This window comes from Apteryx rowi, unplaced genomic scaffold, assembly GCF_003343035.1.
Source record: "Apteryx rowi isolate R43461 unplaced genomic scaffold, aptRow1 scaffold_580, whole genome shotgun sequence".
Taxonomy (NCBI): Eukaryota; Metazoa; Chordata; class Aves; order Apterygiformes; family Apterygidae; genus Apteryx; species Apteryx rowi.
In genome coordinates this window covers 212,843-233,338 of record NW_020450850.1, presented here as the reverse complement: position 1 = coordinate 233,338, position 20,496 = coordinate 212,843, and the positions used below count along the sequence as shown (strand labels likewise).

Sequence of the window (20,496 nt, the reverse complement as noted above, 5' to 3'; positions counted from 1 at the left end):
TTCTAGCATTTTTGAGGTCTCCCAGCAAGTCTGTTCAGGGATCCAATTTGATTGAAACCAGCCCAGCCAAAGTGGCTCATTTTTTGGCAGGTTCAGCAGGTTCTTTCTCCCTTCCACTGCTATTCTCATTTCCAAAGGTGAAGTTCTTCATTGCCCAATAGAGTTCTGCTGTTCCTAGCACTTTGGGAGACAGTACTATTAATGCTTTGCAATGTCCTGTTAACTTTAGCAGTTCATGTGAAATTCAGTCATTTTTTGAGAGTCTTAAGCTGTCTTTAACAAATGTAGACCCAGTTTTGCCTTAATTTCCCTTGCTTGAGAAACATCTTTCTGAGAATTTAATTAGAAGCAGCTCTCATTTACATGGATTCTACCTGCTTCTATTAGCTTTACAGCCCTGGGGGGGAAAAATCAGATGATACTGTGAAAGCAGTTAGCTAAGACATTAGAAGTGACCATATCCAGGTCATGCAAAGTACTAAAACTATCTAGCATTCATGTATCCTTAATTGCTTTTATCCCTTTGTAGCTGTTGGGAGAATGTGCCACCTGAGAGGAGGCTGTCTCAGGGTTTTCTTTTCCATTAAGCAATGTAGATATGAAGAGAGGAGTAGGCAGTGATTGCCCAACAAGAAAAGGAAGAAGTAGAATTTAGTAGCAAGAAGGATTTGGAACTTAGTGGAGGCAGGTCTAAGGAGCCGATACTTGGCCCTGAACAGGGGCAGACGTGCTTGGAGCAGCAGCAAAGGAACTGCTGAGCTAAGAGCATCCAATATCTTTTCGGGGAAGATGACCTTCCACTTCTGGATTTCAGTGCCTGGTTCAGGTGTGTTTTTGAGCATGTCAGGAAAATAATAAGGTGGTTTCTGTACTTTACAGGTGCATCAGTTATGTGGGAAGCTTAGGTTTCATGAGGGTGGAGACTGTAGAAATACACAGATAGCCCCAGGTCCTGAGACAGAAATCCCACTCAGGACTYGTGTAACTTCCATGGTGCCTCTGTCACCACATCCAGTGCTTTTCTCCACTAGACGAGCAGTAGCATAAGTGCTTTCCAGAGGACATTGCCTTTATTCTCATTGTCAAGAGAGAAATGAGGTATTGTGAAGTCAAGGAGCTTGCCCAAGGTCAGCCAGGGGCAGCTGTAGGACTTGAAAACCTGTCCCAGTCCTGTGCTCTACCTAACAGGTAAAAGGCACCATTGAAAATCCACATTACAAACTTTTGAGGACTTGCCTGCCCTTTCAGCCTCCAAAGTGCCAGGCACAGCCAACCTGTTATCTACATAGTGATTCATTTTCAGTCTTATAAAAAGATCTTACAAAAAGGAAGTAATGTTTAAAGAATATAACATATATTTTACTGTTCTCTAGAATGTCCTTGTAAAATCTCTATCAGAAAAAACTTTGCCAACTACACCTGCTTTTTGGCAGCTGCTGCAATGACAGCTGAGAATGCAATATGATAAAAATGTCACTTCTGCAAAATAATCATGGCCCATGGGGTGATCCCCAGCAAGATTTTGTGAAGGGAAAGACTTAGCTAAAACACATCTGTTTTGGACAGCATGAGGATTGGAGAAAGCAAAGCATGTTGTAAATGTTAAGCCAAGCACAATAATAGGTGGAATGGTTTAAGAGGTCAGTTGTTTTTTGCTGAAATGGTTTGAGAAAACTTTGTGCAGCATGTACCTGTGGTATGAATTGATCGGGTGACATGAAATCTTTCTTCCTTGGTTTTTGAAGGGGTGGAAAATAAAGCAAAATGGCAACGAATTAGTACAACTGTTGGTTTACTTTCTCCTGCTGGAACCATGATAGACCCTGGTTGACTGTTGCTTTAATTAATCAGAAGCAATCAGCTTATAAATGCTGTGATTAGCACAGCTTCTATTTAACCCCATATTGAGTTTCCCAAACAGAATATGTAGTGGTTCTGCAGAAAAGGGGAATTTAAAAGCACGAGGCTCCTTCCAGCACTTAGGCCAGCTGTAAGCAGGTAACCAGCCAGGTAGGTAGGTCAGCTCTACACTGCAGTTCAGACATYCTCTGAAAACACCATGCAGTAGTAGGAGCGAAAATGATTTGCTACTGTTCTTGGGACAAGAAGAGATTTCTTCTGAGATTTCCATATGGCAGCTTGACTTCTAGCCCTTGTTTACACTAATGGCAGTTGCTTGTAGAAACTTCTATTTTCTTTTCTCTCCATAGGTTTGTTGATTGGCTCTGGTTGCGCTCTCTATCCTCTTGGCTGGGACAGTGAAGAAGTAAGACAAACCTGTGATAACCTTTCTAACCAGTTTGAATTGGGTAAGTCACCATCAGAGCATCTCAGCTACATTAGACTCTATTTAGACTCTGTCTATTTTCCATAAAAGCAGAGAGAGGCCAGGAGGGCAGGCTTGGTGGAGCAACCCAGCTGTGTGTATTAGGGTATTCATACTGCATGTTTCAGGGGCAATGTTAAGASATGGGACGTCTGATATCACTACTGGAAATATTTTCCTGTAAGACTGTGGACATACACACACTGAATTGTGTGTATGTATGTATATATACATATATATGTGTCTATGTATGTATTTAAGACATCAGATTTAATAGTCTTGTGATGTGGGAGCTGACATCCCTGGAGTTCTTGGCAGGGTATGCAGAGGCATCATAGAACAGGTCAGGGGTAATTTATTCCCCCAGTGCAATTGTCTGTCTTTGAAGTCTGGCATGCTCATGGCCTACTGAAGTTTAAAGAGTATGGTTTTGGTTACTCACATACATGGAAACTGGTAAGTAACACTTGCTCCCTATGAAAGCCTTTTCCCTGACAAGCCACTGGCAACCTTACTGGTGATGTCTACACTGAGAGCTGAATGAGAGCTAAGGACGTGGCCAAGCTGGGCTCACTCCCACATCAGTAGAGCTTCCTGTAGAGAGCTCATGAGGTGGTCCAAAACAGGCCAAGTAGGGAGCTAAGCGTTAAGCAATGTGGATGATCAGGGGTCTGGTGTCTGAGTGCACATCCCAGTCCTCATTTAGCTAGAAAGACTTGTGTAACTGCTGATTCTCTAGCCGGTAAGCACTCAGGAGATCCCTGATCTTGTGTTACTTGAGGAAGAGGAGGATCTGAGACCCCCTGAGGGAGCAGGAGAGACTGAACGTCCAGGCCCTTCACAGACTGAGCTCAAACTTCCGAGCAGGAACACACACACAGTTTCTCAGTCCCGGCAAACTAAATGTTATGGCTAATGTTAGAAATCCTTTCAATATCTGAGTGTGCGGGGTTCCTGGTAACCTGGTAATAATCYCACTATAAAGAACACTGGGCAAAAATAGTTTCCTAGGATTAAACACAAACTCATTTCATTATTTTTTAAATTTGCACTGATATTTCTGTCAGGCTTCTAGAGCAAGGAGTTTTCTCTCTGTCTCCAAAATGCTTCTTGGGAAGATTGCAAATGAACAGAGATTGAGGGCAAAGTTGCACAAAATAGCATTAAATTATAAAAAAAAATCTTTTGGAAGAAAGGCTCCAGGTCACCCTTCCTTACACCACTTCCGTGGTGTGTGCTGAAGTGTATTTGCTCTGGCACAGGACCAGAAATTCTCACTGCCAGTGACCACACCCATCTCTGCCACTGCTGCTGATGGTGTTACTGGCAGCCACTACTGATGGTGTTGCCCAGGAGTTATGTAACGTCCCCTAGAAGCTTTACCATGTTATTCTGAACTCTAATATCTTCTGTTCTATTAATATTAAATTTTCCTTCCAGTGAAGCATAAAAACTTCCTACAAATTTTTTTCTTCAATTTAGAAGAAAAATGAAGGAGAGAGTGCAATTGAGAACAATAATGTATAGTCAGCTATCAGGAAAAGTGCCCCACAAATAATATTCCCACTTCTAAGGAAAGGTCTCTCAAAGTATGTAGTAGAAGGACTGGGAAAAATGACAGAGTAGCTATTGTAGGGGACAGTCTGTTCATCTCAGCTCCTAATCAAGCCTATGCAGAAGTCTGATTTTGTTCCTAATCAACCATTTGGCAGCACCCCTGTTTGAAAGGCCGACCAGCCAACTGGTGGGTGTAGACTGAAGTCTGCTCTTTCACTCCAACCGTGTGAGCAGCTCTGTTCCTGTGAGTCCTGCCTCTGCCTCATGACAGTCTCCCCCATCCCAGACTTCAGTCATTTCTCAGTATTCTGCTCTCCCCAGAGTGCAGAAAAGTGCTAACCTTCTGGGTTATTTCTCTGAAAAATGCCACGGGAAGCTTTTTTTTTTTGTTGTTGTTGTTGTTGTTGTTGTTGTTGTCAGTCTGAGCTCTTTGGTGAACACAGCTAGGTGATTCCAAACTATAGCCATAAACATGGTTGGGCACACAGTGAGACCAGAGTCTTTGAGACTTTTGTCATCTTTGTCATCTGAGTCTTGACTCACGAGTGAGATATTTTCACAAATTGAATCATTTTTGCCAATGAAGCCAGTAAAGGAACTCCTGTGAAAGATTTCAACTGTCAGCTTTTTCTTCCAGTTACACATAAGGACCGTGAACAGTGGATGTATTATATTAACTCTGTGAAGCTCTGTATTCTTACAATATTTTCTGGATCAGAAATATACTGGGCATGTATTAATGCATGCCTAGACCTGACTGGAGTGCTGTTCTCACTGATGTGTTAGAATCTTATGTTAACAAATTAATTAACAGATTATAGTGAGAGCAGAAGTTTGCTGTAGTGATTTTCACCAGACAACTCAGCCACTAAACATCTCTTTTCCACATACATTGGTAGTGAATTTAAATGATCGGCTTGGATTTTAAGTTAATGTCAGTGCCTGGTTGATGCTGAGTTACCAAGGTCATCACTAAAGAAGAGGTACTCTTCAAGGGCTGTTTAGTAGCCAGGCTGCTCATCTTTTCTGGTAAATACCTCTTGGTTAATGATAGCCCAAATCCTCTAGTCTTTTCTCAATCGTTAGAGACTGGTTTACTCATTATAGCTTAAAGGCCAAAAATCATGTTTCAGAGACTTAATCTCACTAAGTCTTAAGACAAATTTAAGTAATTATTGCTTTCATTTGAATAGTTAATTTGATTAATCTGCAATGCTATGCTTTCTGTTCCTAAGTCTATGAAATGAGTTGCTTCAAGAACCACACATATACACACTGCATTCAAAATCTACCCTCAGAAAAGCCGTACTGCAATGAGCCCTGGGCTGGTTTGCTGATGTGAGAAATGGTGGCAGTGGGTGAGCTGATCCTGCTCCTCCTGCTTCTGTGGATGCTAGCTAGAACRGCGTTATGAGCCTAATTCCCGGTCCATGCAGTTATTCCCAAAGGAGAGGGCTTTCACAGGGATACTGAACAGGACAGCACTCTGCATCCTCCTCAAGGATGCCAGAGATGTTATTCTGGCATGAATGAAGCAGGACATGGGGAACACATATGTGCCACTAGGAAAAGAGGGTCAAAGTAGACCAACTTTGATCACAGAGCCAGCAAAGGTGGGATTCAGTGATGGGTGAGATTCGTTCTGCAGCTGCAATGGATGAGGGGGAAAAAAAGGTTGAGGATGGAAGTAGAAGAGAGAAACGAGGAGCTGGATCTACATTACTGGAGGATGAGAAAGACAAAGGGTGGGTACAGAGGAGGGACTGTAAAAACTCACTTGAGAAGCAGCTGAATTTTGCATTGTGGAATGCTATGTTAACCAGAAATATTCCAGAATTAGCAATTAGATGAAAATGGCTTTAACAAAACAAGACAACCCTCCCCCCAAACATGCTCATAACTTGATAGAAGAAACAAATAGCAATGTTACAAACCCATAAAAATCCTAATCCTTAGGGGTTGTGCTAGATAAGAAATGCATTTCCATGTCTTCAGGCACTCTGACAAAGGCATCAGAATAATAGGCTCTCCAAATACTGCTGCGATAGCCCATATTGTGAAGAGAAAATGCCACCTCCCCCCCCCCCAGATCTTTATGTACATTCCAAAGCAATATTTAATAAAGCTTAAGGAAAAATAATCATGCTTTTAATTTACATATAAGTGGATTTGGGTATTTTTTTCTAAAAAAACCTGAGCCAAAACATCTTGAAAATCCCAGTAGTTTGCTGTTTTCTTTAAAACTGAATATTTATTTCCATTTTTTTGTTAGGTGAACTATGTCCAAATGGTTTCCTTAAGCATTTGTGTATTTAATTGGGTTATTTTTTTCAATCAATCAAATAAAAGCATTTGTATAACTCACTCTCTAAATAAATGGAGTCATTCTTCAGTTGAAGATATCCTGCCAAGGACAATCCAAGTTGCTGATTAAATCACACTCAGTATACTAGCTGTTTTGGTAATGAGGATGGCGAGTAACCTCTGTAAGTCAACAGTGTATCTGTAGAGAGGCCTGCCATCTACTCATCTCTAGTAATCTGTTATTGCCACCATGAAAAAAACCACACTGATACATTAGGTCTTTGACAGATGAGCTCCAGCAAATCTTGTTGGAGTGGGTTAAATCCACAGTGCTCCTAGCTCTTCGTCCTGCCCCTCTGCTTGTGCTCCTGGCTGCCCACCAGAGTGGGCAGAAATATCGTGGCCTCCAGGGCGCCTCCCTGTATTGTGGCATCCCAGCTTAAATCACTGATGGAGCTGAATTCCCACCAGAACAGCAGCTGTGGACTGGAGTCTTCTGCCTCTGTTTTTAGGGTGGTAACTCCTAGAAAAAGGATAATATAAATGACTGGAGTGTAGAGAAAAGAGATGTTTATGTTTGAAACCAGCACAGCTTGCTTGGTGACAGAGTCAGAAATTCTTCATCTAATTAGTGTTTGGCCATAGGCTAATGCCTGAGATACAGACTAGAGCCATAAGCTAGCAGCGCATGTGCTAAGAGATTGCCTTACTCTTTTACCAGATATCTGAGGAAGGATCAAAATCATCTTAATCTCTTGTCACAGCACAAGCTGTTACAGTTATGTTGCATTATTTATACCCTGGAATTGCCCATAGGCCCATTGAGGACAGCGTTAACATGGCAAGTTAGGCTCAGCAGTACAGAGCTGCTGACTGAAAGATGGGAAGGTGATACAGATCTGCGGAATCCTATGTTATGCAAAAGGAATTAGCAAGCAATTTCCCAATAGAAAGTATCTTTATCATCTAGTGCATGTTTAGTTTTGCCAAGCTAGAAGCATTAGCACCCTGCTTTGTTTTCATTTTTAAATGCACTGCACAAGAATAACAGCTGAAAAATGGGGTTTTTAGAAAGAAATTTTAAGAATCAGAGGGAGTCTGCTTAAAATTGAAGACTGCACCAAACACTTGCAAAAACATCCACATTTTGCAGAACTTAAACTTTGTGAAGAAAGCTTCTGAACTGACTTTTTTTTTTAAGGAAAATGTGAGTATATATATGTGTGTGCACATGTTAGGACTGGTTTTGAATGACTAAAATTAATAAAGGACTCCATTCTTGGCCATAGATTTCCCTAGACTCACAGGCAGAGGCTACTGAGCCTTTGGGTGCTGAGAGATACCCTGGGCTAGGGAAGCAGTGAGACTCTTGTGATGGGTGAGGAGGCAGCTAAGTCCCATGTAAGTTCCTGGAGAGGACATGTTCAGTTTATCTTGCAAAACTGAGCTTCCTGAGAAACAGCAATGTAAGACCAATACCTAAGAGTCTGCACAGCAAAATGGTTATCTCGAGTGGGATTCATTTGTTAAAATGTAGATGTCTCATATCATTTTAGGTGCCTTAGGAAGTTTCATCTGGCCTCCAGCTGCTGCTCCCCAGTCACCAGATGTATGAAATGATATTATTCACTTACTTTATTAACCTGAAAGAACAAGGACACCAAATTTAAGATGATCTCCAATTTTTAAATTAAACTACATGGAAAAAAATGTTGTCTTCCTTTTGAGTAAATATGGTGTGTTTGGGCAGCTGGAGCTCAGCCTGGATGCTTAATCCTCCAGAATTTTTTATCTCCTTTTTGTGAGAGACTACTTTTTATGTTGTATATTTCCTACCTAGGACCTATTTTTTCTGCTGGGTGATCATTTGTGCTAAGGAGTATCCCAAACATGGCTTGGTGTTTGCTGTGCATATCTGCCTTCAGAGCTTATCTCTGAGTTTCATGAGGCTTTTCTATGCTAATAAAGGCAGTGAAAATCACAGATCTGGCAGCAATGGCTTACATTGCCTCAGGAGTGGCCGTTTCTGCACTTGTCCCTGCTCCCACAGTGTGTCTTGCTGGCAGACCAACTGGGCATGCAGGGTACAGCTCAGGACTCGTGCTCATGAGCAGGGACAAGTGCAGAAACGCCCAGCTGCAGCTGTGCAGCAGAGCAGGGAGAGCTGAATGGGAAGGGGCTCTCTTCCAAACCTGGTCATTCACAGATGACAGGAGCTGCCACTGAATGTAGTTTGCATTTATTGGCCAGACTATGAAGTGCAGCTGATGAGGACTCAGGCTGAGATACATGATTATAACCCTAAGTGCAGCTAGACCCTCAGCTTACTGTCTGGATCTGATGGAGGTGTCCAAACACAAGACATTGGTTTATCTTGTATGTGAGAAATTTAATGGAAGGGCCTGGGGCTTCAAGAGTGTGCCAGATTTCCCCCCAAATTTTTCCCAGAATGGCTAAGGACTTAATGTGAATGGATTTGATTTTTTTTGTTCCCAAGCTAAATGCTTAAAATWGAGTTTTGCGAGAGCTCCCCTCATGAAGTACCCTCTGTGGCTTGACCAGTTATAGATGCCCTGGTCTTCCTCATTTAACCCTGTGGTGACAGAAAAACAAGTCATGCTGGTTTAGCCAATATGTTTTGTCACCAAAATGAGTTTATTCTTAAAAGCACTGAGGAGTTAATGTATCTTTGAAAATAACAAAGGCCTGAAATGTATTCTGTACTTGTTTGAGTTCATGCCATTGTGGGAGTCCTTATGAGGCTGGGAACAGCGCCCTGCCCTATTTTTCTGCAAGTCCTCTTGGATCCTGTCTGCTTGTTTCATGCTCTCCACCTGTTGTACTCCATTGCTAGCAGTCACGCACAGAGACATCCTGGTGTTGTGGGCCAGTCTGCAGCATCAGCCAAAGCAGATGGTTCCAAAACTGCACCTTTGATGACCCTCCATGGTGGCCCTTCTTTGAATTGCTGTGAAAGGGCTCTCCTGACTGCAGTAGCTGTCTGGATAGCAACTTAAAAAGCTGGTTCCCGTCCTGAACTAAACAAGCAGCTGAATTGTCAAAAGCTCTCAGAAGCTTCTCTGCTGAGGGGTATTTGTTTCCCTCAGATCGTTATTATTAAGGCTCCCCTCTGCCACTTCTAGAGGGTTTTAAATATCTTAAAGAGAACTGTTGACTTGATAATTACTTTTGCTGTAGAAATATTAGAGTAAATGATCTTTAAAAGCAAATAGTGCAGTTACTAAAATAACAACATAAAAACCCCACAGAAAGCAGTGAATACAAAAAAAGCTTTGTCAGCTAGTTAATTGGCCTTAGGTGGCATCATTTCAGCATCTGGCTGAGTGTTGACATACAGTGCCAAAACTATGGAGAAAAAGATTTTGAAGGCTGGACAATTTATTAGAATCCTATTAAAAAGAAAGGGCTTCAAAGCTATGTTTTTTTCTGAGCAGTCTATCTGACAAAGCTTGCTTTTTTGTTCACACATTCTCTGCAAACAACTCAGAGTTTTTACCAGTTTTGGTGTTCCCCCCCTTTTTTTTTGTTTGGGGCAGAGAACAATTTTTATGAGCGTACCTGAGCTGCAGCTGCTGGATTCTCAGATAAATGAATGAGTCAGCCTACRCGCTAGTAAAGTGGGGAAGTGCTTCCCTTCAGTGGGGAAGCACTACCTAGAAAACTTCCATTCTTAAATGTTTGTAGGGCTTTGGTGACTATATCAAAGCCAATGTACATTCTGTCAAACGTAAGGCACTTCTCTTTGATGCCAGAGTTAGGCCATAGTCATGCAAGGACCCTAGTGGAGACAAACAGGGACATCCAGAAGGGGATTCAGACCACCTGAGAGCAGGTACCTCATGCTCTGTTATTTTAGCAGGGTGGCTAGAATTGTTATTTAGAATCCCTTCATAGGTAAAGGAAGAAAAATAGGTGCTACTCAAGCAGAGTACACCTGCCATACTTTAGACATCTACCCTAAGGTGAAATGCGTCATCCTTTATAAGTGACCTTCTCTCCCTGTTGTCTCTAGAGGGAGTTTGGGGCACTGGTTCAGTCTGGATCTCTGCACTGTGGATGTCTAAAAAGTGGTGAAGTTAATTTCATTTCCTGCAGTGAGTGACCTTTTGGTTGATTTCTTCAAAGGAGTTGGGAGGACCCAAGCTATTTGCTCTTGGGAATTTGAGCGTTGTAATTGTCAGGTAGTGTTGGTTTGTCCTGCATCGTTCCGCAGTAAAGACATGCCTGCAGCGAATTTGAGGCTTGATTAAACAAAATTCTGTGATCCCCCAAAGAAAGGAGGATTTGATCATACGAGTGTCTGCAAGCAGCAGAGCTGAAGAATTTCAAAGTTGGTACCTTTTTTGCAATTTTTGCACTTCTGAACTTTTGGAGACTTCCACACGTTTGATTACAGACCAAAATACCCATACAATTTCTTTGAGCAACCATAAGTAAGCAAAACAGCTTGATCTGTACACAGTTAAGAAATCATATCTTTTTAAAAAAGGAAAAAAAAAGCCTTGAGAAAATCACATCCCTACAGCGTACGGAAAGAAGCCATCTTCACCAAATTCATTATTTTGTCCTAAGCTATTTTTTCAGCTGCAGTTTTTCCTTATATAGTGTTCTTTCTTTCCTTCACATAACTACTTAAATCCTTTTTGGATGCATTCCAGGTTTTAACTTCTTTTCCTGCTTTTGTAGCTGATTTCACATGACTGTTTTTCATTGTGTTACTGTGTCAAGAAAAAAAATTCTTTAGTTCTTTAATTTAACTTGTCTTTGTTTCAAAATAATCATGCCTTCTTATTTATTAGCTGATTATCTCTTACATTAATTTGTGTCTTTCATATCTCCAAATCCCTGTATATCCGTTACCATCACACTCTTTACTTTATTCTGTGATTATTTTTCCAACACCCTGATTGATTGCATGAATTCACATTCCCCTGTAGTACTGGACTCTCATGTGAGGCTGTTAATTAGAGTTTCTGCACAAGTTTTTGCAAGCAGAAATTGTAGTTTTTATTTTTGGGGGTACATCATTTTTATTCTTCAGTCTAGGTAATTTTTGAACTTTTTTTCTTCATCTTGGAAGCTAGGCTTTACTTAAAATTAAATGATTAGAGTCTGCCGAATACTCTAGGCTGCAAGCCCAGGATAGTCTTAATATTAAGTAAGGTGCAAATATTTAAGATACTAAGTCCTGCAATTAACAGGTTTGCATCCAAGACAAATCCATATACTAGATATTTTTTTCATAAGTGTCATTTATTGGTTATTTTAGATGAAAATCATATGTTATTTCCAGGAACTATATGACTGTGTGTGATAATTTTTTATAAGATATCATGAATATCCTGGTAAAATTCTATTTCTGCAACTGGATCCTGGCAGACTTCTGCAGCAGATCAACTCTCCACAGAGTTTCTGTTGACAAAGTTCACTCACTCCCAAATTTGTCTTATATATTTGCGGGGGAGCTAGAGAGGCACATACCATGGCCTTGAATATCACATTAGAAGTCAGGCATGTGTTTTGTAGTAAGCCCGTCCACCACGGCAAAACTCATGTTCTGCAGTCTTTGACTTCTTTTGCTTTAGTAAATATTCTCTTAAATTCTATGGGACTCCTTTCTGCTGTATCTTCTTTTGGTATCCTCCTCATTCAGCTTGCTCTTTGTGCTTTTTCCTCAAGGAAAAGAGTGTAATGTTCCCACTCTTTCCTCCTTTTAGTTGCTTGGAAAATGGCCATCTAGTCCTATAGCTGCAAGGTCTGTGATTTGAGAATTAATCCTGACACTTTTACTGCCAATCCCAGTAAACCAAATCTGAAAACAGAAGTCTTAATGGCTGGGTACAAATTTACCTGAGCTGACTTGGACAGTCCTGCTTCACTGAGCAACCAGAAGGCAAGAGCTCCAATGCCCTCCTTTACCAAACAAAACAAAACAAAACAAGGARCCAGAACTAACAAAATGCTGAAACTGCAGCTTCTCCCTCCATACTGACTTGTCAGGTAAACAGTGATTTGTAAAAAGCAACATCAGTTCTGTGCAGAGAAGGAAGATGCTGTGATGCATATCATCTGTATCAGCTAGAAGGGTACTTCAGCTGTTGGGAAAATTACTTTGACATGAAACCAGACCCAACTCATCCTATGGGCAAGGACATGTGCACATTTTTGCACACATCTACATGCCCCTCAGAGGACTGTCGCACTTCTACCCATATATATATATATATATATATATATATCCATCCATATGCATTCTTGAGGAAGGCAAAGTGCTCTACTTTGTGGTTGAATTTAAGCTCCAGTTCTGCAAAGCCCTTAACCATTTGCTTCACTCCGAGTACATGACTACTCCCGCTGATGTCAGTGCAATTATAGTTGAGAATGAAGAAGGGTCCTTCTATGGTACTCATTATTATAATGTTTATAAAAATATAAATCAAGAAAGCTGTCTACTTTCTCTAACATATAACTTTTCTATAGGTGTATTTCCATTTGATTTGGCATCATATTTAATCACTTGTAAACCTTGCGCTTTACAAAGCTTCATCTTCCTTTTAAATGGAGAGTTTAATATCAAAGTGAAGCAGAAGTCATTTTCCAAGTTAAACTGCAGCTAAATTACCCAATTACTGACAACCAACGATCTTTCTGTAGGGTGCAATGGATTAAAATAGCTCATACATGCGGTAAAAAAGAGAACATCAGAGCAAAAACACAAACTCAGGTATTTTTTTTTCCTTGTGCAATACAGGATTATAAAAGGGGTAGTATTATTTCAGTCTGACACATGGCTATTTGGTGTAGTCAATCATTCATTTCAGCAGGTACATTTGAAATGGAATCCCCCAGGCTTCATAGCTGTACTTAGCTATGGACTTAGGACTTAGTTACACTTACAACAACAAGTATAGCTAAGTCCTATGCACTCAAATACCCTCCCAGATACAGACTCTTCTTCAGCACAATAGGTCCAAATGCTAGTCTACTCGGCATCATCCAAGTACAGATCGAGCTATTTTATCCAAGGCCTACCATTGCTCCTGACACAGGCTGGAAATAATGGCCAAGTTTATCGCTGGGTTATTATTGCTCTAAGGTCAGTCTCCCTGCTCTTTCATCCATCCTCCTGCACTTTCCTGTTCTTTCATTTGTTCATCTTGACCCAACTCATACTTGTGAACTACATTGCATTTGTTAGATCAAGACACTGCCTGCCATGCCTTAGAGCATTAGGTAGGGCAGTGGTCCTTAGGGTAAATGCAGCACAGTGTGGAGAAATAACTGTTATTCTCCTCATCCAAAGTTGAATGTGCAACTGGTATTTCTAGTGCATTTCTCTGACACTGATTTAACAGTTCTCTCTTCCTAATGTGCATTGTGCATACTCTCTCCCTCTCCTACTGCCAATGCACAAAAGTTGAAATCACACCATGTAAGAGGTCAAATTTCCTTTATTCTACTCCAACTTATGTCACAGCTGAGAAACTTTGCACAGTGTTAGCAGCTGAATCTTTAAACACTTTTAAAAATAGCATTTTAACATTTATTTTCGCTACCTGGAAGCATCATGATGAGAAAGATTTAATTTTTCAAGCTGCCACAATTATTTAATAGTTTCAGGAATACTTAGCAATTAAAAAGAACTGTCAGATGGAGTCTATGTTATTGCCAGGAATGCTTTAGTAACCCCCTCTATGGTRTACACATGATGATTTTCAAAGCAATCCAGTGGATTTAGACACCCTGTATATGCTTAAATCCCATTTTGAAAATCCCAGCTGAAGCTGTAGGCATGTGTATGTGTACAAACAAAGGAATGGAAGATCCATAGGCAGGTCTCTCCTGGGACCACTGTGAGAGTGTGCAAGGATCAGCATCCAGGACATTTCCAGTTGCTTCGTTGCTCTCTGTGGCTTCTGTTGGTCTTCTCTGTAGAAAGACAGACTCACTGCATGGTCTTCTCTAAGGAAGCCAAGAATGGTGTCAATCTACAGAGCATAACAAGATTACAGCAGGTAAATCTCTCAATCTTTCTGCTCCAGCATTTTAAGGAGAGAGGCTAATAATCCCAAGCCTAAGTCTCAAGCTAGTCATCTGGTCATGTCAGGATCTTTGTTTTATTTATTTATTTTTGAAAGCAAGTTTTGAGGATTTTGAAGAAAAAATGAAACAAGTACTATGCTGCTGTGGTGTCAACCTGAGGTCTTCAGAGTGACCATGAGTACAAGCTCTGCTTCTCGCTCATGTCTCTTTACCTGGCCTGCAGGTATCCTGCAGACAGTCTATGGACATGCTGTTTGCCTTCAGGCATGCCAGCTCATTAGACATGTTTGGATGTACAGACTGACAGGCACTCTGGAGCACCTTACATCTTGTGTGTAAGGCAGGACTAGCAGACTTGCTAAGTGCCTGACCTGCAAGCCCAAGAATGCCTTTAGGACAAAGTATGAAGATGCAGTCACCTGTGTGGTGGCAGGAAAAAATGACTCCAACTGGGCCAACCAGTTTTCATCTACTTTCAGTTCTATTTCTAGAAGGGTGCTCTGTTGTTACCTTCTGTCCTTCATGGGGAAGAGTGGTTTCTGCTGTCTGTTGAAGTGTTGCATTGCTACTTGTGCCTTACTGAGGGCACTCGCTGCTCAAAGCAAGGAGATGTCACCATAGATGGGGGCACCAGGAGGACCTCAGTTATAATGAGTCTGAAGCACTCAAGATCATTATTATGGATGCAGCCCAATTAAAAATGGCCTTTGAGATGGGGTGAACTCCTGAGGAGCAATAACAGGTATCTTCTTGCTTTCTAAGAGCTCTGTGAAGATGCCCCCTCCCTACTATAGCTGCTGCTTTCCTGATCACCTCCTCTACTGCAGATGCAGTGGTGGCTGGAAGGGGAGAGATTCCTTTATAGCCCTTTGGACCACCATGGGATTCCCCACTACCATTCCTACCAACATACCCATGCTGGTGATGAATTTTGCTGTATAAAAATACTGAGGCCATTAAAAATATTCAAGGCCCCATCGTGACACTATTTTTAAACATCTTGGACAAGAGATCAGTGAAGTTTTAGGCTATGGATGGTGACACTGGGTGGGGACAGGGAAACCTGCCTCTCTCTTTCTGTATTTTAATTAAACTTTCATACTCCCTGGGAATCTGGCCTTAGTAGGAGTTAAAGACTAGTCCTTAAGGCTCTTCCCCTCATGGTGGCAACTTGTGGAAGTACTGGAATCCAAAGCCCCCCAACACAGCCCTTTTCCTCACTTACTTCCTTCCCGTGACTCACAAACCTATATTGAATCCTTCCTCCCAAATCCCCCCCCCCAACATGCATGCAGACATAGAGCAGCTCTGCTCTATGCCACAGTTTTGCTACAGAGAAGAAAATGCACTACAAGTGATAGGCAATACGGAGGTAGTGGGTCAGCAGAGGTGGGAAAGTCAGGCTAGGCCGTTCAGTGTGGCACAGACTAATGCTTAATGTGTTTAATTCCACAGCATCAACACCTAATCATTTTGCTGTCATTATTAATCATATTAATCATGATACCACTATTGTACTGGTATGTCTCCCATCACTACTCTGTGTGATCACTGCTTCCTGACCTTACTGTCCAGGTATTTAAGAGGTTGGATTTGGGGACTCCATTCCCCCAGCAGACCCAGTGCAGCTGGTCCCCCAACATCATGCTCCTTTGCCACAGGAGCCTCTGTTTCACCCCTTGGAAATTCAGTGTCCTGGTCAGTCTCCCACTCCATATCCTGCTCTGCCAGATGCAGATGTCTGCCATATGGTCCATCAACTGGCTGTGCCTAATGCACAGGGTCATGGAGCACTGCACAGCAGATAAGGCTGTGCCATTACAGGTGCCAGGCTGAGTCAGTTTCCCTGGAAGTACAGTTTCCCTAGCTCCTTCTTATCATGTGGCTACTCAGACAGGGGCATCTCTACCACATAGCTGGAGGAACCCATACATCCTGAACATAGCTCTGATGTGTAGGAGCTCATTTATTTGGTCAGTCAATATGCACTGTTGGAGAAGAGATCAGGGAGAGAAAATTGCTCCTTAGCCGTTGACCTCCCTTCCTTCCTCAAGGTTTTGGCTGCAGGGATTATTTGTGGGGTAAATCAATAAAAGAAGGAGTTTTGATTTGGCCCAGTAAGGATTTATGCCTGTGTGAGTAGGTTGTGAATGGATTCCCTGCAACCAAATCCTGGTTGTATTGTCAGCCGTTTACAGCAGAGTCCAATTTCGAGCACCATTATGGTAATAGTAGAAGTTGATTCACCCGGCTACTTCTGAAGGAAGCAAATCCCAGCACTGAATTATGTGCAGTGAGGCTGAGTGTTCTGCTGGAACAACAAAACAATCACTCAAAAGCTGCCTGGAGAGCAGAAAAGGAGAAAAAAGAGAAGGGGGGAAAAGCCTTCTGACTGCAGCTGCTGTGGAAACCAGTCCTACAGCCTCTCTCTGGACTTGGCAAGTGGAGGGGCCTCCTGTTCCACTACTAACGTATTTTCAGTGCCAGCAACCTCTACTTTAACTGTCAAGTGTAGTTTTCCCCTGTGTTGAAAACAGCAATTTGCCAACCAAGTGAGCTTGGAGGCTTGTCTGATGAACCATTATAGAAAGTGAAGGGGAGCAATTTGAACAGCTTTCCTTCTCTAATTTCTTGAAAAAACACTAGGCAAACCAATTCTTCCAACCCCATGTTTCCTTTTTAAGGTGGATATATCACAAGTRGGCAGAAAACCCAAAGGAGCACTTTTTATTGCATCAGTATAAAGCAGCATCCCAGTTTTAACCCTTGGAAACACTAAGGTTATAATAAATACATAAATAAATACACTTGGGCTTATTCACCTGTCTGCTTTTCCCTTGATATCTAATGCTGGCATCAGCCTGGCTAGGTGGGCTTTGAGGCAGTGTGGCCATTCTTGCATTCTTACTAAAGAAAAAGGAGGTGAAAAGGAGAAGTGGGGCTTGCTCCCGCGTGATGCTGTTGTGGTGTTTCGTTGCAGGGACCTGCGAAATCGGCTGGGCCTACTACTGCACCGGCGGGGGGGCGGCGGCGGCCATGCTCGTCTGCACCTGGCTGGCCTGCTTCTCGGGCAAGAAGCAGAAGCAGTACCCGTACTGAGCGGGAGCCAGGCCGCCRGGACGTGCCAGCGTCCTCCGAGAAATGACGGACACAGGACTTTTAAGTGCTTTAGCTCCTTTTGCAGGAGGCGGGCGYGGGGGGCAGCAGGGGCAGCGGGCCGGAGGCCGCTCGGTGGTGGGGACGGGCAGGCCTTTCTGACCGGGCCTCCCTGGGCTGCCGCTGGGAAAACTCAACTCCGTGAGCAAGGGAAGCTCCGGCCTGGCAAATCGAGAAGATCCACGTGCGCCCGTTAGTTGAAAGACTGGCGGAAGCAAGACAGCGTTGGAGGGCCGGGGCAGCTCCCTGTGGTCCCTTCAGCGCGGCGCTCCTGAAAGCACACACACACACACACACACACACACGTGCGCGCGCGCGCACACACACGCACACTCACACACGCACACACACACGCACACACGTGCACACACACACACACACGTGCGCGCACACACACACACGCACACACACACACACACACGCACACACACACACACACGGATGTTGACCATGGCACAAAATGAGCAGAGAGGAAACTTCTCAGTGCGATTCTTTCTCCACCCTCCCCCTTTTTTTTTAACTCCTTTCTGGTGGTTTAAGATTCAGTGTTATGACACTTTTTAACCTATATGTTAAACTTAATACAAGGACCAATAAGCCACTTTATCAGTATTTTGTATATTCTCTACACACTTTTCTCCCCAGACATTTAGCCACTGCTTATTCAGCCCTATAGAACTTTTATTAAGCCTCTGTGTTATCAGCATTATTACAAAAATGCAACATAATTACTTGGCATATGTAGCCTTTGCCTATAGTACTTTTATGAAGTGCAGTAAATGGACGTTTTTCAGTCCATTGAAAATTCCACGTATGGTACTGTAGAACTCTGTTGGTTATGTAAGACTAACAGGAAACTTCCTCCAGACATAGATTTTGTCGCTGTTATGTTTAGCTCATTGATGTCGTATTGTGCTGTACCATGTTTATTATTTCAATATTCATTTTTGTAAAAAAAAATATATAAATGTGCTATTTTATGTTTGTATTTGAAAATCTCTGTAAATAAATTTTTCCTTGATCAATACTTGCAATGCATAGTAGCGTCACTAGATGAAAAAGTTCCTTTCTTTCTCAGATCCCCATTTAAAATAATCCTCAGAAGTAACCATGACAACCATTCTGTATCCTTTCTCCCTCTCAAACACATACATTTAGGCTTCAGTTACCTTGCCTGAGCAGAGAGGTCTATTGCCACTTGGGACATTCTAGTGTATACTACATTTTTGCATGATGCTGTTAGATATAATGCARGACTTCTGGGAGACCATCCCCATTCTGGTCCGGCAACTGGAGACTCAGCATCTCACATAGCACTGGATATCCCTGTTTTGGCAATTGAAACAAGCCATTACTTTCTTAATAGCATCCACACTGATCAAATGCCTAGTAAGAGATATTCCCTTCACAAGGAACTGGCATTCTATATACAAAACTGAAAGAATTCATTTTCTTTAAGAGAAACAGTGTGACCTTTGAGCTTGGGAATTTGTAAGGGGCTTCTAATCCTTGCAATAACTGATATTATTCCCTTTCAAATGCACTTTTCTGCTTTTTTTTCCCCAATATGATATTTCTGTCATTGTTTATTTCTAACCTACAGTGTGTTCTAATTATGGTTTTATTGGTTAATAATGCTTGCAGCTGTTGTAACAGCTGAAATCCTGCATTTGCATTACACTGGACAGGTTTTCAGAGGTGTGGGTGCATGAAAATAGCAATGTCGATTTATAGTGATCAATTCTGATGTTGCTGAACTGGATTTTGTCGAGTTTCATTATAGGCCAGGCAGTATTTATTCACTTTATGGTGCTGTGTGGTGAAAATAAAATTGTACCTTACCCTTCCCAGATTAGCCCATAATAGCTATATCATGTCTGACCGCACTTCTGCTGAGAACCACATCAACCATGCTGTGGAGACATAGGGAAGCACACTGACCTGCCTGCTTGCGCACCTCTTCCAGTGGCACCAACAGTGGTTGTACACAGAGCACTATGGTCTTCCTTTTGTGCTTCCAGGTTTTCTGGGCACTTCCTTCCTCGTAAAAGCTTGGGCCCATACTCAAACCTGCTGCTGGATGTCAGCAGCATTTTGTATATCCTCACATTAAGTATGATTTTGCCCTTTAGGGTTGTGGATTTCAGCTTTATTAAAACCAAAGGAGAAATACATACAACTTTGGCCGTGGTTCCCCTAGATCCATTAAACCTTTGGCAGATATCTCAATACAAAAATACTGCCTTTCTACACTGTGCTACAATGGAAACGTCTTTCCTTCCACTGAAACTGCGGTTTGCTATACAAAGTTCCAATGACTTGGCTATAGAAAKGTAAGTCCTATTATTCTAAATTTGACCCTCCCTAGATAATATCCTTGTCTATGCATCATGGAGAGCATTTTGACTTTTGTTAGTTCTTCCTGTGCTCAGGTTCTGGTGTTCTGGTTTGATTTATCATGACAAAATGGAAATATCAGTTACTTCATGAAGAAAATTAGCTTCTTATTACAATGCAATATAAATATAGTATGATTGACTTCCTCTGAATTTGTTTATAATCTCCTCTTTTTAATTTGGAATTGAATAAAACAGCAATTTTGAAAAATCAAGCGAATGATATACACTGCACCTGCTCTGTAGCTGGTTATCATATAGCTTTCAGCTGCTGTGATATGAATAAACCAATCACAGCTTAATTAGGCTTGTCCATATTTGTGCATTTTGGTTCTGATACCCATTTTGCACTAGAATATGCATGCCATTTATTATCACATTTCTCAGGCTTCACAGCTACAAACTAATAACTTCAAGGTGGACAAACGACTGCTTTCAATTTCACAATTTAAAATGTCAATGAAATATTTACAATATTTACTCTGTTTAATTTTCCATTTATTTATTCTTGAAGATGAGGAGCTTGGCCTTGTATTTTTCAAAACAGAAGATGTAAGCTTGGGTGGAACCTTGGTTCACTGAATTCTGTTCCTGCCATTTCTGGCAATCATGTCATATAATCCTGTTCATAAATTTATCAGGCTCAATTTTAAAACTAGTTAATCCTATGACTACGTTGGGAAGTTTGTTCCA

The 20,496-nt window shown here is 41.8% G+C and overlaps 1 protein-coding gene across 1 annotated transcript in view; it reads left to right on the top strand.

Moving 5' to 3' along the window:
- The window catches only part of LHFPL6 (LHFPL tetraspan subfamily member 6), a 145,589-nt gene extending 128,239 nt beyond the window's left edge, over positions 1 to 17,350 (top strand). The window contains exons 2-3 of the mRNA XM_026082539.1: positions 2,211 to 2,309; positions 17,232 to 17,350. Coding sequence (XP_025938324.1) covers positions 2,211 to 2,309; positions 17,232 to 17,350 — 218 coding nt within the window. The remainder of the gene's footprint in view (positions 1 to 2,210; positions 2,310 to 17,231) is intronic.
- Positions 17,351 to 20,496: the final 3,146 nt, after the last annotated feature.